This window comes from Malania oleifera, chromosome 13 (genome assembly GCF_029873635.1).
Source record: "Malania oleifera isolate guangnan ecotype guangnan chromosome 13, ASM2987363v1, whole genome shotgun sequence".
NCBI classification, from domain to species: Eukaryota; Viridiplantae; Streptophyta; class Magnoliopsida; order Santalales; family Ximeniaceae; genus Malania; species Malania oleifera.
In genome coordinates, this window is record NC_080429.1 from 51,400,732 (window position 1) to 51,419,987 (window position 19,256).

A 19,256-nucleotide genomic window follows, 5' to 3' on the forward strand; every position below is an offset into this window, starting at 1 on the left:
TAAACCTTTTATACAATATGCAAAAAGAAGAAAAGGACAAGTACTATTGTGAAAATTTGACTAAGCTAGCATGTTTAACTTCTTCTTAGCTAACCCCTTATCAATCTAATTGCAAGGTGTAAAATTAACACAAGCTCTAACTGCATTATGACATATGGCATCCCATATTAGAGTGGGGTATCTGGCCATGCTTGCTTTTCAAGGTTAGTTTTCTTAAAATTTTATAAATATTTGCCCTTTTACCACTAATTAGTATGCTCTCTTTACTCCAAACCAATATCCTATACTCATGAAAATATAATTGATTTGGGTTAGAGATATTTCTCTAAGGCCATTACGATCAAGTTTTTTATAATTCATCGTTTAATAGATGTAGGTGATTGGTGATATGCTATATGGTCATTTTTTGGAGTCAACATTAACTTTCAAATTTTCTATCATCTTAAAAAAAAAAAAAATTAACTTATTGAAAGAAAGATTATGAATGCAAGTCTTCCAACTTCAATCAAATTGAAAGAAAATCATATGTTGAAATGAGTTTTTGCAAAATGTTAGACTACTATTATTTTTTTCCTCCAAAGATAATTAAAGAAATAGAAACAAGAGTTATCTTTTGAAGATGAGAAAGGTTCTAAAACTGTAATGGTTCTTTCCACATAAGATCGGAGTCAATTCAAATTCAGTTGATCTTCAACATATTCATTGTTGGTTTGGTTAACTAACATCTGAGGAGGGGGGATGAATTGAGTTATCAATGTTTTAACAAACTTTAATTATTTTTTAGGTACAATAACAAAGTTGTTATGTGAAAGAAAATTTATGAAACGCCATAGCGGACTTATTTAGAATTAATAATTTTATGACATTAGTTGATTATTTCTTATTCATTGATGCCTCGAGCATTGAAGAGACAAAACCAAGAGACACAAACATATCACTCACATAGGAACCTAGACTCATGTATAATTAACTCTGCTTGGTTTGGGACTTTGTACTGAGAGTAATGCAGAGACGAAGGTTGAAGATGAAGGAAATAATAGAATTCCAAGAATGGAAAAATAGAAATTGTATTCAATATATTCTTACAATGTTGTAATGCCACATTTTTAACTACTTATCTTTCATATTCTTTCAGAATCCAATGCCACTTATGGGTTGGAATTTATTTATTGTCTTAAAATAAATTTTAAAAGGACTTTCAGGGGATTCACTAAACCTAATTTTCAGTATACGTGTCATATCCTTTTCTAGGGGATTCACCCTGTTTGGTTTGGGACTTTGTACTGAGAGTAATGCAGAGACGAAGGTTGAAGATGAAGGAAATAACAGAATTCCAAGAATGGAAAAATATAAATTGTATTCAGCATATTATTACAATGTTGTAATGCCACATATTTAATTACTTATCTTTCATATTCTTTCAGAATCCAATGCCACTTATGGGTTGGAATTTATTTATTGTCTTAGAAATTAGAATTTCTGCAACCTTCTTTAAACTGCCACCCTTTAATTTTAATGCTTGGTCACTTGAGTTACAAGCTAAAAATCAAGTTATAACTTATTTTTCTCTCACTACCCTTATATTTTGACTGTGCCATGGCATATCCTATTGTCCTAATAATTTTTGTATGCTGATAAAACAATGGTGTGTCCTGCTACAAGGCTATCCATCAATTTAGTCTGCGCCTCACACTGCAAGATGCCTTTTAGTAGAATGTCCATTCCCTTTTCCAATGTTTAGATCTGACTTCTCACAACATATCACTCACATAGGAACCTAGACTAGCAGGACCCCATAGGAAACTAATAGTGGACTGGTCTTTGCATACAACAGTGCCTTACCATTTGACAACAAATCCCATTATATATGCAAATCAAGAAACATAATCTCATTCCAGCAAAGCATTCTATTTTTGAAACTAAATCACGCTTAACATTATGGTCAACTAAACATTAATGTCCCACCATATAACATTATTACACATTCTCATAATATGCCTTTTAGTTGAATTTTTTATGAACATCAGATCTAATTGAATGAAATAAATATGTTTGATGATATAAACTCCAAAAATTGATAAAAATCCAAAAATTGACAAATGCACAGATACAAAGAAAGAGAAGCTTACAGAGAAGAGCAACGGACTCCAACAACTTGCTGGCAGTGGCTTGCGGCTCACAGGCACTGGTTTGCAGCGTAGGGGAGTCAGGCGACGACTTGTGATGAAGGGGAATCTGGCGATGACCTCTAGAGACTCGCAGATGGTCAGTTGCGGCAGAGGGGAACCGAGCAACGGCCTATGGCGACTCGCAGGCGGTGGCTTGCGGCCGAGAGCAGGGGGAGGCTGGGAGAGAGGATCCCAGGAGCAAGAGGGGAAGAGGAGGAGCTAGAGCATGAGGGAAAGCGTGGGAAAACGATTGCTTGCGGACAAGAGCAGCGGGAGACTGGGAGCTAGAGAGGTTCACCGGAGTAGGCGAAGGGGAAGGGGAAGAGGCCAGCTAGAGAAGAAGGGCAAAGCAGCGTGGGAAAATATCCCGCAGAAAGGAATAAGGGTTTTTGGGCATTAGTGACGGTTTCAAAACCGTCACTACCACTCTCCGTCTATTTTTTTTTTATAAATAACAAAGCATTAGTGATGGTCCAAAATTCATTACTAATAATGGCCTAGTAGTGACGAATATTGAAATTCGTCACTAACAAGGGACCAATGGTGACGAATTTATAAATTCGTCACTAATATTCTAAACTTAAATTTTTTTTATATTTTTTTTTATAAAAAGAAGTATTAGTGACGAATCTAAAAATTCATCACTATTAGTCTCTTATTAGCAACGAATTTACAACATCGTCACTAATACTCTGAATTGAAAATTTTTTATTTGTTTTTTTAAAAAAGGAATTATTAGTGACGGTTCTCAAATCCGTCACTAATAAGGGACAAATAGTGACGAATTCATAAATTCGTCACTAATACTCTGAACTTAAAATTTTTAATTTTTTTAAAACATAAAGTATTAGTGATGGTTGTCGATCTATTACTAATAAGGGGTCAATAGTGACGAATCTACAAATTCGTCACTAATACTCTGAACTTAAATTTTTTTATTAGTGACAGTTGTCAAATCTGTCACTAATACCTTAAACTAAATTTATTTTATATTTTTTAAATAAAAGATCTATTAGTGACAGTTTTAAAACCGTCACTAATACCCTTAGCTAAATTTATTTTATATTTAAAAAAAAAATTAGTAGTGACGGTTTCAAAACCGTCACTAATATCCTCTTATTAGTGACGGATCTCCCAATTCGTCACTAATACCTTTAACTTAATTTTTTTTATATTTTTTTAAATAAAAATAGAGTAGTGACAGTTTTAAAACCGTCACTAATACACCATTATTAGTGACAAATAGGGATATCCGTCACTAATACCCTTAACTAAATTTTTTTTATATATTCATAAATATTAGTAGTGACGGTTTGCTAATCGTCACTAATAAGTGACTTTTAGTGACGAATTTAATCTGTCACTAATACCATAGAATCGCCGCAAATATTTTCCCAGAAATATTTTCGCACGAAAATTGTTTACCGTGCAGTTTTTACTAACGAAAGTATTAGTGACGGTTCTAAACCGTCACTAATAGTTTTGCATTAGTGACGACTGCTAAAACCGTCACTAATGCTTACACTATTAGTGACGGTTCTGAAAAACCGTGACTAATACAATACTATTAGCGACAGTTTTAAAATCGTCACAAATACTTTCGTCACTAAAAACCAGTTTTTTTGTAATGAGCTTAAATCCTAAACCTTAAACCTTAAACACTAAACCATAAACCCTTGGCCCTAAACACTAAAACACAAACCCTAAACCCTAAATTCTAAACCCTAAACCCAAAACCCTAAATCCTATACCTTAAACCCTAAACCCTAAACCCTAAACCCTAAACAAAAAACCCAAAACCCAAAACCCAAAACCCTAACCCTAAACCCGAAACCCTAAACCCTAAATCCTAAAACATAAAACCCTAAACCCTAAACAGAAAACCCTAAATCCTAAACCCTAAAACAAAAAACCGTAAACCTTAAAACCTAAACCCCAAACCCTAAACCCTAAACCATAAACCCTAAACCCTAAACCCTAAACTATAAACCCTAAACCCTAAACCCTAAACCCTAAACCAAAAACCTGAAACCCTAAATCCTAAACCCTAAACATTAAACCCTAAACCTTACACCCTAAGCACTAAACAATAAACCCTAAACCTTAAACCTTAAACCCAAAACCCAAAATTCTAAACCCTAAATCCTAAACCCTGAAACCCAAACCCAAAACCCTAAAACTCTAAACCCAAAACCCTAAACCAAAAACAATAAAGCATAAAACCTTAAACCCTAAACCCTAAACCCTAACCCTAAACCCTAGACCCTAAACACTAAACAACAAACCCAAACCCCAAAACCTTAAACCCTAAACCCTAAACCTTAAACCCCAAACCCTAAACCCTAAACCCTTAACCCTAAAGCCTAAAACCTTAAAGCCTAAACCCTAAGCCCTAAAACCTAAACCCTAAACCCCAAACCAAAAGTCGTAAACCCTAAACCCCAAACCCTAAACCCTAAACCCTAAACCCTAAAACATAAAACCCTAAATCTTAATCCCAAACCCTTAACCTTAAACCAAAAACCCTAAGCCCTAAACCCTAAACCATAAACCCTAAAGCCAAAACCCTAAACCCTAGACCCTAAGCACTAAACAATAAACCCTAAACCCAAAACCCTAAAATGAAAACCCAAAACCCTAAAACAGTAAACCCTAAACCCTAAACACTAAAACATAAAACCTTAAACCCTAAACCCTAAACCCCAAACCCTACCCCTAAACCCTAAACCCTAAACCCAAAACCGTAAAATCCTAAACCCTAAACCTAAACCCTAAGCCCTAAACTTTAAACCCTAAACCCTAAAACATAAAAGCACAAACGGTAAACCCTAAACCCTAAACCATGAACCAAAAACTGTAAACCCAAAATCCTAAACCCTAAACCCTAAACCCTAAAACTTAAACCCTAAACCCTAAACCCTAAACCATAAACACTAAACCCCAAACCCTAAACCCTAAACCCTAAACACTAAACAAAAAACCCTAAACCATAAACCCTAAACCTTAAACTCTAAACCCTAAAACCCAAACCCTAAACCCTAAACCAAAAACCCTAAACCCTAAACCCTAACCCTAAACCCGAAACCCTAAACCGTAAAACATAAACACTAAACCCTAAACCCTAAACAAAAAACCCTAAACCCTAAACCCTATAACATAAGTCCCTAAACCCTAAAACCTAAACCCTAAACCCTAAACTATGAACCCTAAACCCTAAACCCTAAACCATAAACCCTAAACCCTAAACCCTAAACCATAAACCCTCAACCAAAAACTCTAAACTCTAAACCTTAAACCATAGAACCTAAGCACTAAACAATAAACCCTAAACCCTAAACCTTAAACCCTAAACCCTAAATTCTAAAGCCTAAAGCCTAAACCCAAAAACCTAAAACTCTAAACCCTAAACCCAGAAAAACCTAAACCATTACCCTAAACCCGAAACCCAAAACCCTAAACCTTAATCGAAAATTCCTAAACCCTAAACCCGAAAACATAAAACCATATATCCGAAACCCTAAAACCGAAACACTAGACCCTATACGGTGAACCCTAAACACTAAACCCGAAAACCGTAAACCCTAAACTATAAACCTTAAACCTTAAACCCTAAACTTAAGACCCAAAAAACTAAACCTTGAACACTAAACCCCAACCGACTCCAAAACTGGAAACCAATCATACCATTGATTTAGAAATTTCCTCCTACCCTAAAAAAAAAAAAAAAATCGCCCAAATCAGAGTTCAAACGAAGAAGTTATACCCTCTTCACTTTCCTATTATCCTTAAACCCTAAACCCTAAACGCTAAACCCTAAAGCCTAACCCTAATCCCTAAACCCTAAACCTTAACCCTAAACCCGGAACTTTAAACTGTAAACCCAAAATCCTAAACCCCAAAACATAAATCCCTCAACCCAAAACCCTAAAACCAAAACCCTAAAACATAAAACCTCAAACCCTATACCAAAAACCCAAAACCCTAACCCTAAACCCAAAACCCTAAACACCAAACAACAAACCCTAAACCCCAAACCCTAAACCCTAAACCCTAACAATAAACCCTAAACCCTAAACCTTAAACCCTAAACCCTAAACCCTAAACCCTAAATCCTAAAACCCTAAACCCTAAAAACTAAGCCCTAAACCCTCAACCTTAAACCAAAACCCCTAAACCCTAAACCCCAAACCCTAAACCCTAAACCCAAAAACATAAAACCCAAAACCCTAATCCCAAACCATAAACCTTAAACCGAAAACCTCAAACCCTAAACCCTAGACGTTAAACCCTAGACCCCAAACCCTAAACCCAAAACCCTAGACCCTAAGCACTAAACAATAAACCCTAAACCTTAAGCCCTAAACCCTAAACCCAAAACCCTAAAACTGTAAACCCCAAACCCTAAACCCTAAACACTAAAACATAAAACCTCAAACCCTAAACCTTAAACACTAAACCCTAACCCCAAACCCAAAACCCCAAACCCTAAGATACTAAAACCCTAAACCCAAAATCCTAAACACTAAACCCTAAACCCTAAACCTTAAATCCTAAACCCTAAACCCTAAAACATAAAACCATAAACCGTAAACCCCTAACACTAAACCCTAAACCCAACACCCTAATCCCTAAACCTAAACCCTAAACCCTAAACCCTAAAACATAAAACCACAAACAGTAAACCCTAAACCCGAAACCCTAAACCCTAAACCCTAAACCCTAGACCCTAAGCACTAAACAATAAACCCCAAAGCCTAAACCCTAAAACCTAAACCCAAAACCCTAAAATTGTAATCCCTAAACCCTAAACCCTAAACTCTAAAACATAAAACCCCAAACCCAAACCCTAAACCCAAAATCCTAACCTCAAACCCTAAACCCTAAACCCAAAAACCCAAAAGCCCAAAACCCAAAACCCTAAACAATAAACCCTAAAGCCTAAAGCCTAAAGCCTAAACCCTAAAACCTAAACCCAAAACCCTAAAATTGTAATCCCTAAACCCTAAACCCTAAACACTAAAACATAAAACCTCAAACCCTAAACCCTAAACCCAAAATCCTAACCTCAAACCCTAAACCCTAAACCCAAAAACCCAAAAGCCCAAAACCCAAAACCCTAAACACTAAACCCTAAACCCTAAACCTTAAACCCTAAACCTTAAACCCTAAAACATAAAACCAAAAATTGTAAACCCCAAACCCTAAACCCTAAACCCAACACCCTAAACCCTAAACCTAAACCCTAAACCCTAAACCCTAAAACATAAAACCAAAAACGGTAAACCCGAAAACCTAAACCCTAAACCAAAAACCCTAAACCCTAACCTTAAACCCGTAACCCAAAACCGTAAACCCTAAAATATAAAACCCTAAACCCTAAACCCTAAACCAAAAACCCTAAACCCCAAACCCTAAACCCTAAAACATTAAACCCTAATCCCTAAACCCAAAACCCTAAACCCTAAACCTTAAACCCTAAACCGTAAAACCTAAACCCTAAACCCTAAACCCCAAACTTTAAATGCAAAACCAAAAACCGTAAACCCTAACCCTAAACCCTAAACCCCAAATGCTAAAACATTAAACCCTAAACCCTAAACCCTAAACCTTAAACCAAAAACACAAAACAAAAAACCCTAACCCCTAAACCCTAAACCCTAAAAAATAAACCCTAAACCAAAAACCCAAAACCCTAAATGCAAAACCCTAAACCCTTAAGCCTAAAACATAAAACCCAAAACCCAAAACCGTAAGCCCTAAAGCCTAAACCTTAAACCCTAAACCCTTAAATTCTAAACCCTAAACCCTAAACCCTAAGCCTTAGCCCAAAACCCTAAACCTCAAACAAAAAATCCAAAACCCTTAAGCCTAAAACCCAAAACCCTAAGCCCTAAACCCTAAACCCTAAACCCTAAACCAAAAACCCTAAACCCTAAACCCTAAACCCTAAACACTAATCCCTAAACCCTAAAACTCTAAACCCTAAACCCTAAGCCCGAAACCCAAAATCCTGCACCCTAAACAAAAAACCCTTAACCCTAAACCCTAAAACCTAAACCCTAAAACATAAAGCCCTAAACCTTAACCCTAAACCCTAAACCCTAAAACCTAAACTCTAGACCAAAAACCCTAAACACTAAACCCTAAACCTTAAACCATAGACCCTAAGCCCTAAACAATAAACAAACCTAAACCCAAAACCCTAAAACCTAAACCCAAAACCCTAAAACTCTAAACCCTAAACCCTAAATACTTAAGCATAAAACCTTAAACCCTAAACCTTGAACCCTAAACCCTAAACCCTAAAACCTAAAGCCTAAACCAAAAAACCCTAAAACCCTAAACCCAAAACCCAAAACCCTAAACCTTAAACCCTAAACCCTAAACCATAAAACGTAAAACCACAAACCGTAAACCCAAACCCTAAACCTAAAACCCTAAACCCAAAACCCTAAACCTAAACCCTAAACCCTAAACCCTAAACCCTACACCAAAAACCCTAAACCCTAAACCCCAAACCCTGAATCTTAAACCGTAAAATATAAAACCTAAACCCGAAACCCTAAACCCTAAAAGCAAAGCGTTGAACCCTAAACCCTGAACCCTAAACCCTAGACCATAAGAACTAAAAAATAAATCCTAAATGCTAAACCCTAAACCCTAAACCCTAAACCCTAAACCCTAAACAATAAACCCTAAAGCCTAAACCCAAAACCCTAAACCCTAAAACCTAAACCCAAAACCCTAAAACTGTAAACCCTAAACCCTAAACCCTAAACACAAATCATAAAACCTCAAACCCTAAACCCTAAAACCTAAACCCTAACCCCAAACCCTAAACCCTAAAACCTAAACCCTAAACCCTAAACTCTAAACTCTAAACCAAAAACCCTAAACCCTAACCCAAAACCCTAAACCTTAAACCCTAAACCCTAAATGCTAAAACACTAAACCTTAAACCCTAAACCCTAAACCTTAAACCAAAAACACTAAACGAAAAACCCTAAACCCTAAACCCCAAACCCTAAAAAACAAACCCTAAACCAAAAACCTTGAACCCTGAATGCTAACCCCTAAACCCTCAAGTCTAAAACATAAAACCCAAAAACCCTAAACCCTAAACCCCAAACCCTAAACCCTAAACCCAAAAACCCGAAAACCCAAAACCAAAAACCCTAAAACCCTAAACCCAAAACCCTAAAAACTAAACTCTAAACACTAAAACTTAAACCCTAAACCGTAAAACATAAAACCACAAATTGTAAACCCCAAACCCTAAACCCTAAACCCAACACCCTAAACCCTAAACATAATCCCTAAACCCTAAACCCTAAAACATAGAACCAAAAACGGTAAACCCTAAACCCTAAACCCTAAACCAAAAACCCTAAACCCGAAACCCTAAACCCAAAACCCTAAACCCTAAACCCTAAACCCTAAACTCTAAAGGCTAAACCAAAAACCCTAAACCCTAACCCTAAACCCTAAACCCAAAATGCTAAAACATTAAATCTTTAACCCTAAACCTTAAACCAAAAACACTAAATAAAAAACCCTAAACCCTATTAAATCTTAAACCCTAAACCCTAAACCTTAAACCAAAAACACTAAAGAAAAAACCATAAACCCATAAAAATAAACCCAAAACCAAAAACCCAAAACCCAGAACGCTAAACGCTAAACCCTCAGGCCTAAAGCATAAAACCCAAAACTCTCAACCTTAGACCATAAACAGTAAATCTTAAATCTGAACCCTACACCCTAAACCCTAAGCCCTAAACCCTAAACCCTAATCCCTAAACCCAAAAACCCTAAACCCTAAACCCTAAACCCAAAACCCTAAACCCAAAACCAAAAACCCTAAACCCTAAACCCGTAAGCCCAAAACCCAAAACCCTAAGCCCTAAACCTTAAACCCTAAACCAAAAACCCTAAACCCTAAACCCTAAACCCTAAACCCTAAACCCTAAACCCTAAAACCCTAAACACTAAACCCTAAACCCTAAACCCAAAATCCTAAACCCTAAACCCAAAACCCTAAACCCTAAACCCCAAACCCTAAACCCTAAAACATAAACCCTAAACCCTAATCCCAAACCCTAAACCGACGACCCTAAGCACTAAATATAAACCTTAAACCCTAAACCCTAAACCCTAAATTCTAAACCCTAAACCTTAAAAACCTAAACCCAAAACCCTAAAACTCTAAACCCTAAACACTAAACCCTAAACACTTAAGCATAAAACCTTAAACCCTAAACCCTAAATCCTAAACCCCAACCCTAAACCCTAAACCTTAAACCCTAAATCCCAACTCTAAAACCCTAACCCTAAAACCCTAAACCCAAAACCCTAAACCCTAAACACTAAAGCTTAAATCCTAAACCCTAAACCATAAAACATAAAACCACAAACTGTAAACCCCAAACCCTAAACCCTAAACTGAGAACCCTAAACCCTAAACCCAAACCATAAACCCAAAACCCAATACCAAAAATCCTAAACCCTAAACCCCAAACCCTTAATCCTAAACCCTAAAACATAAAACCTAAACCCCAAATCAAAAACCCCAAACCTTAAACCCTAAACCCAAAGCCCTAAACCTTAAACCTAAATCCTAAATCCTGAACCCTAAACCCTAGACCCTAAGCACTAAAAAATAAACCCTAAATGCTAAACCCTAAACCCTAAACCCTAAACCCAAAACCCAAAAATTGTAAACCCTAAACCCTAGATGCTAAACACTAAAACATAAAACCTCAAACCCTAAACCCCAAGCACTAAACCCAAAACCCTAAACCCTAACCACAAACCCTAAACCCTAAACCCTTAACCGTAAACCATAAAAACCTAAAACCCTAAGCCCAAAACCGTAAACACTAAACCCTATGCCCAAAACCTTAAACCCTAAACACTAAACCCTAAAACACAAAACCACAAACCGTAAACCCCAAACCCTAACCACAAAACCCTAAACCCTAAACCCTAAACCCTAAACCCTAAACCATGAACCCTAAAACATTAAACCACAAACCATAAACCCCAAACCCTAAACCCAAAACCAAACACCCTAAACCCAAAACCCTATACCCTAAAACATAAAACCACAAGCGGTAAACCCTAAACCCTAAACCCTAAACCAAAAACCCTAAACCCTAAACCCTAAACCCTAACCGTTAAACCGAAACCCAAAACCCAAAACCCAAAACCTAAAATCGTAAACCCCTGAACCTAAGCACTAAAAAACAAACCCTAAACCCTAAAACCAAAACCCAAAACCCTAAAATTGTAAACCCTAAACCGTAAACACTAAAAAATAAAACCTCAAACCCTAAACCCTAAACCCTAAACCCTAAGCCCAAACCCTAAACCCTAAACCCTAAAACCCTAAACCCATAACCCCAAACACTAAACCTTAATCCCTAAACCTTAAACCTTAAACCCAAAACCCTAAAACATAAAACCACAAACCATAAACCCCAAACCCTAAACCCTAAACCCAACCCCCTAAACCCTAAACACTAAACCTAAACCCTAAACCCTAACGCATAAAACCACAAACGGAAAACCCTAAACCCTATACCCTAAACCAAAAACCCTAAACCCTAAACCTAAACTAGAAACCTGCAGCCCTAAACTATAAACCCTAACCCCTAAACCCTAAACCATAAACCCTAAACCCTAAAACATAAAACCCTAAACCCTAAACCCAAAACCCTAAACCCTAAACCCTAAATCAAAAACCCTAAACCCTAACCCAACACCCTAAACCCTAAACCCTAAATGCTAAAACATAAAACCTTAAACGCTAAACCCTAAACCCTAAACCAAAAACCCAAAACATAAAACCCTACACCCTAAACCCTAAAAAAAAAACCCAACACCCTAAACGCTAAACCCTAAACCCATAACCCTAAAACATAAAACCCTAAACCCTAAACACAAAACCCTAAAGCCGAACCCTAAACCCTAAACCCTAAGCCCTAAACCCTAAACCCTAAACCATAAAACCGTAAACCTTAAACCCTACGCCCTAAACCATAAAGCATAAACCCTAAACCAAAAACCCTAAACCTTAAACCCTGAAACCCAAAACCGTAAACCCTAAGCCCAAAACCCTAAACCCTAAACCCTAAACAAAAAACCCTAAACCCTAAACCCTATATCGTAAAACCCTAAACCCGAAACCCTAAGCCCTAAATGCAAAATCCCAAACCCTAAACCAAAAACCCTAAACCCTAAAACCCAAACCTTAAACCCTAAACCCTAAAGCATAAAACCCAAAACCCTAATCCAAAACCCTAAACCCTAAACACTAAACCGTAAACCAAAAACCCTAAACACTAAACCCGAAACCCTAAACCATAAACCCTATACCGTAAACCCTAAGAACTAAATAATAAACCCTAAACCCTAAACCCAAAACCCTAAAATCTAAACCCTAAACCCTAAACCCTAAACCCTAACCCTAAACCCTAAGCCCTAAACCCTAAACCCCAAACCATAAACCCTAAAACCCTAAACGCAAATGCCTAAAACCTAAACCCTAAACCCTAAACCCTAAAACATAAAACCACAAACCGTACACCGCAAACCCTAAACCCTAAACCCAAAACCCTAAACCCTATACCAAAACCCTAAACCCTAAACCCTAAACCATAAACCCTACACAAAAACCCTAAACCCTAAACACCAAACCCTAAACCCTAAACCCCAAAACATAAAACTCTAAACCCTAATCCCAAACCCCAAACCCTAAGCCCTGAACCCAAAACCCAAAACCTTAAACCTAAACCCAAAATACTAAACCCTAACCCCTAGACCCTAAGCACTAAACAATCAACCCTAAGCGCTAAACCCTAAACCCTAAAACGTAAACCCAAAACCCTAAAACTGTAAACCCTAAGCCCTAAACCCAAAACACTGAAATATAAAACCTCAAACCCTAAACCCTAATCGCTAAACCCTAAACACATAAATTTAAAACCTCAAACCCTAAACCCTAAACCCTAACCCCAAACCCTAAACCCTAAATCCTAAACCCAAAAACCCCAAAACCCAAAACCCAAAACCATAAGCACTAAACCCTATACCGTAAACCATAAACCCTAAACCCTAAACCCTAAAACATAAAACCACACACCGTAAACCCCAAACCCTAAACCCTTAACCCAACACCCTAAACCCTAAACCTACACCCTAAACCATAACCCGTAAACCCCAAACCATAAAACATAAAACCACAATCGTAAACCCAAAAACATAAACCCTAAACCCAAAACCCTAAACCCTAACCCTAGACTCTAAACCCTAAACCCTAAACCAAAAACCCTAAACCCTAAACCCTAAACTCTAAACCATAAAGCATAATACCCTAAGCCCCAAACTTTAAACCCTAAATCCTAAACCCAAAACCCTAAACCATAAACCCTAACCACAAACACAAAACCCAAAACCCTAAATCCTAGACCTTAAAAACAAGACAACAAATCCTAAACCCTAAAATATAAACCCTAAAACCGAAACCCTAAACCCTAAACCAAACCCAAAACCCTAAACCCTAAACCCTAAACCAAAACCCGAAACTCTAAACCCTAAACCCTAAACCCTAAACCGTAAAACATAACACGCTAAACCCTAAACCCTAAACCCTAAACAAAAACCCCTAAACCCGAAATCCTAAACTCTGAACCCTACACCATTAGCCCTAAACCCTAAACCCTAAACCCTAAACCCTAAACCCAAAACCCTACACCCTATGAACTAAACAATAAACCCTAAACCATAAACCCTAAACCCTAAATTCTAAAGCCTAAACCCTAAACCCAGAAACCTAAACCCAAAACCCTAAAACTCTAAAACCTAAACCCTAAACCCAAAACACTAAAGCATAAAATCTTAAACCCTAAACCCTAAACCCTAAACCCTAACCCTAAACCCTAAACCCTCAACCCTAAACCCTCAAACCCTAAAACTCTAAACCCAAAATCGTAAACCCTAAACGCTAAATGCTAAACCCTAAACCCATAAAAACCTAAACCATAACCTTAAACCAGAAACATTAAACCCTAACCCTTAATCCAAAATCCTAGTCCCCAAACACTAAACCCTAAAGCCATAAACCCTAAACCGTAAACCCTAAACCTTAAACCCTAAACTTAAAACCCAAAAAACAAGACCTTGACCATTAAACCCGAACCGAATCCGAAACCGGAAACCAATCCCACCATTGATTCAAAAATTTCCTCCTACCTTAAAATAAATAAATAAATCATACAAATCAGAGTTCAAACGAAGAAGTTATACCCTCTTCATTTTCCTATAATCTTTAAACCCTAAACCCTAAACACTAAACCCAAAAGCCTAACCCAAAACCATAAACCGTAAACCCTAAACCCTAAACGCTAACCCTAAACCCGAAACCGTAAACCCTAAACCCTAAATCCAAAACCCTAAACCCCAAATCCTAAACCCTAAAATATAAAACCCTAAACCCTAAACCTTAAAGCCTAAACCCTAAAACATAAAACCCTAAACCCAAAACCCTAACCCAAAACCGAAAACCCTAAACCCTAAACCCTAAAACCTAAACCCTAAACCCTAAACCCCAAACCTTAAACAGTAAACCCAAAACCCTACACCCTAAATGAAAACCACTAAACCCTAAACCCCAAACCCAAAACCTTAAACCTGAAAATAAAATACCCAAAACCCTAATCCCAAACCCTAAACCCTAAACCAAAAAACTAAAACCCAAAACCCTACACCCTAAACCCTAGACCCTAAACCCGAAACCCAAAACCCAATATCCTAGACCCTAAGCACTACACAATAAACCCTAAACCTTAAACCTTAAACCCTAAACCCAAAACCCGAATACTCTAAACCCAAAACAATAAAACATAAAACCTCAAACCCTAAACCATAAACCCTAAACCCTAAACCCCAAAACCTTAAAACCCTAAACCCAAAACCCTGAACACTAAAACCTAAACCCTAAAACATAAAATCACAAATTGTAAACCCCAAACCAAAGACCCTTAACCCAACACCCTAAGCCTACACCCTAACCCAAGACCCCAAACTTGAAACCGTAAACCGTAAACCCCAAATCCTAAACCCTAAAACATAAAACCCTAAAACCTAAACCTTAAAGCCTAAACCCTAAAACATAAAACCCTAAACCCTAAACCCTATACCAAAAACCCAAAACCTTAACCCTAAACCCAAAATCCAAAACCCTAAACTCTAAACCCTAAACCCTAAACCCTAAACCCTAAACCTTAAATAGAAAACCCTAAACCCTAAACCCTAAACCCTAAACCCTAAAACCCTAAACCCTAAAACCTAAGCCCTAAACCTTAAACCCTAAACCCTAAATTAAAACCCCTAAACCTAAACCCCAAATCCAAAACCCTAAACCCGAAAACATAAAACCCAAAACCCTAATCCCAAATCCTAAAGCCTAAACCAAAGACCTAAAACCCAAAACCCTACACCCTAAACCCTAGACCCTAAACCCGAAAACCTAAACCCTAGACGCTAAGCACTAAACAATAAACCATAAACCTTAAACCCTAAACCCTAAAACCTAAACCCAAAACCCTAAAACTCTAAACCCTAAACCCTAAACCCTAAACACTAAAACATAAAACCTTAAACCCTAAACCCTAAACCCTAAACCCTAACCCTAAACCCTAAACCCTAAACCCTAAACCCTAAGCCCCAAAACCCTAAAACTTAAAACCCAAAACCTTGAACATTGAAACCTAAACCGTAAACCTTAAACCCTAAACCCTAAACCCTAAAACATAAAACCACAAATTGTAAACCCCAAACCCTAGACCCTAAACCCAACACCCTAAGCCCTAAACCTAAACCCTAAACCCTAAACCCTAAACCTAAACCCTAAACCCTAAACCCTAAACCCTAAACCCTAAACCCTAAACCCGAAGCCCTAAACCAAAAACCCTAAACCCTAAACCCTAAAACATAAAACCCAAAACCCAAAACCCAAAACCCAAAACCCCAAACCCTAAACCCTAAACCATAAAACCTAAACCGTAAACCCTAAACCCTAAACCAAAAACCAAAAACCCTAAGCCCTAACCCTAAACCCTAAACCTTAAACCCTAAACCCTAAATGCTAAAACATAAACCTTAAACCCTAAACCCTAAACAACAAACCCTAAACCAAAAACCTAGAACCCTAAACGCAAAACCCTAAACCGTCAAGCCTAAAACAAAAAAATTTAAACCCTCAACCCTAAACCCTAAAGCCGAACCCTAAACCCTAAACCTTAAGCCCAAAACCCTAAACCCTAAAACCCTAAACCATAAACCCTAAGCCCAAAACCCAAAACCCTAAACCCTAAACCAAAAATCGAAAACCGTAAACCCTAACACCAAAAACCCTAAACCCTAAGCCCTAAACCCTAAACCCCAAACAAAAAACCCTAAACCCTAAAACCCTAAACCCTAAACCCTAAGCCCTAAACCCAAAATCCTAAACCCGAAACCCTAAACCTGAAACCCTAAACCCTAAACCCTATAACATAAAACCCTAAATCGTAATCCCAAACCGAAAACCCAAAATCCTAAACTCTAGGCCAAAAACCCTAAACCCTAAACGCTAAACCCTAAACCCTAAACTGTAGACACTAAGCACTAAACAATAAACCCTAAACCCTAAAACCTAAACCCTAAATTCTAAACCCTAAATCCTAAACCCTAAAACCTAAACCCAAAATCCTAAAACTCTAAACCCTAAACCCTAAACCCTAAATAATAAAACATCAAACCCTAAACCAAAAACCGTAAAACCCTAAACCAAAAACCCTAAACCCTAAACCTTAAACCCTAAACCCTAAACACTAAAACATAAAACCACAAATCGTAAACCCCAAACCCTAAACCCTAAACAAAAAACCCTAAACCTTAAACCCTAAATTGTAAACCTTACACCAAAAACCCTAAACCCTAAACACCTGACCCTAAACCATAAACCCTAAATCATAAAACCCTAAACCCCAATCCCAAACCCCAAACCCTAAACCCTAAACCCAAAACCCTAAACCATAAACCTAAACCCTAAACTCTGAACCCTAAACCCTAGACCCTAAGCACTAAAAAATAAACCCTAAACCCTAAAACCTAAACCCAAAACCCAAAAACTGTAAACCCTAAACCCTAAACGCTAAACCCTAAACCCTAAACCCTAACCCCAAACCCTAAACCCTAAACCCTAAACCCTAAATTCTAAACCTTACACCAAAAACCTAAACCCTAAACACCAAACCCTATGCCCTAAACCCTAAAACATAAAACCCTAAACCCCAATCCCAAACCCCAAACCCTAAACCCTAAACCCAAAACCCAAAACCCAAAACCATAAACCTAAACCCTGTACCCTAAACCCTAGACCCAAAGCACTAAAAAATAAACCTTAAATGTTAAACCCTAAATCCTGAACCCTAAAACCTAAACCCAAAACACAAAAACTGTAAACACTAAACCCTAAACCGTAAACCGTAAACCCTAAACCCTAACGCCAAACCCTAAACCCTAAACCCTTAACCGTAAACAATAAACCCTAAAACCCTAAACCAAAAACCCTAAACACTAAGCCCTATACCCTAAACCTTAAACCCTAAACCCTAAACCCTAAAACATAAAACCACAAATCGTAAACCTCAAACTTTAAACACTAAACCCTATGTTGAATCATGTGTAATCCCAAGAGTGGGGGTGAATTGGGTATTTAAAAAATTCTAAGGCACTTAGTTACCTCTTAAACTCTTCTTATGAATTTACCAACAACTTCTTGTTACTCAATTATGTATGAGTAAGGCTATTCATTCTATGCATGCAATATACACAATTTAAATGTAATGCTGAAAATAAATAGTGAACGGAAGAGAGAGGACAAACGCAGTTTTTTGAGGTTCAGCCGACTTGGCCTACGTCCTCACCCTGAGCAACCACTCCAGGATTCACTAAAACCCTGCTCTTTAAAGTGGGACGGAGCTTCCCTTACAATCCGCTACTTACAAGAGGCACAGCTTCCTCCTACTCTGCTGCTTACAAGAGATACAACTCTCTCCTCACACACCGGTTCACACACCGAACCGTGTATACAATAGAATCTGGAAAACAACACTCGAAACAATGTTTCTAACAAAAGCTTGTGAGTACAATTCAATTTCCTAGCATATTAACATATGATATAACTTGAAGCTCATGAATGCTTGAAAAATGATACGGTCGTTTTATGTATGATATGCTTCAACACACAAAACCCTATATAACCACAACTTCCAAGTAAAGAAATATTTGAAATGCCTTGGAGTCAACTAGGGTTCTTGATTCACTTTGTAAAGATGCACAAGTATGTTTGATGTGAGCTAGTTAACAACAAAAAACTTTGTCTTTAATACAAACTCAATCAAAATCACAGAGTTTTAGTTGATGTATTCAATCATAATTTGAGTATATTAATTTTTCAAAAATATCCTTCAATTAATTTTATGGTAATAAGTACCAAGGATATTTAATCAAGCTTTAATATATCTAAAATATAAATCTTTTAGAAAACACACACGTAAATCAAATAATGATCTTGTTTAAAAAAGCTCTGTATATGTATAGATACTTTCAAGATCACCTGTTTAAAAAAGCTCTGTTTTGAAACATATATGTATATTTATATGCTCTTGAATCAAAATTCAATCAACCGAGTTAAATAACCTTTCTTAAGTAATGATCTCTTCAAAAATTAATTTTTATTCGAATAAGCACACTCAAGATCAAAACTTTTCCAATGCTAGTCAAGAACAAGCAATGAGATGGGATGAAAGCTTCATAAGACTAATAACTTGAAAAATCAAACCTTAATACTAGATTGAAGTACAGTAGAGTAAAGAAGTTCCCTTTGAGAATCTGAGTTGATTTGCCCAAGCTTGAAGTATAGAGATTGAAGTGTAGGCAATCGTATAGCACTAGGAGTAGATTTTCAACGTTCTTGCAACAAGGTGTGTTCTTCTCTTTTTTGTATGTCTAACTTCTTCTGTAGGGTTTAGATATTCATAA

At 37.2% G+C, this 19,256-nt stretch overlaps 1 protein-coding gene across 1 annotated transcript in view; it reads left to right on the forward strand.

Moving 5' to 3' along the window:
- The first annotated feature begins 2,394 nt into the window (after positions 1 to 2,394).
- The window catches only part of LOC131145838 (uncharacterized), a 77,413-nt gene continuing 60,551 nt past the window's right edge, over positions 2,395 to 19,256 (forward strand). The window contains exon 1 of the mRNA XM_058095019.1: positions 2,395 to 2,553. Within this exon, the coding sequence (XP_057951002.1) occupies positions 2,395 to 2,553 (159 nt within the window). The remainder of the gene's footprint in view (positions 2,554 to 19,256) is intronic.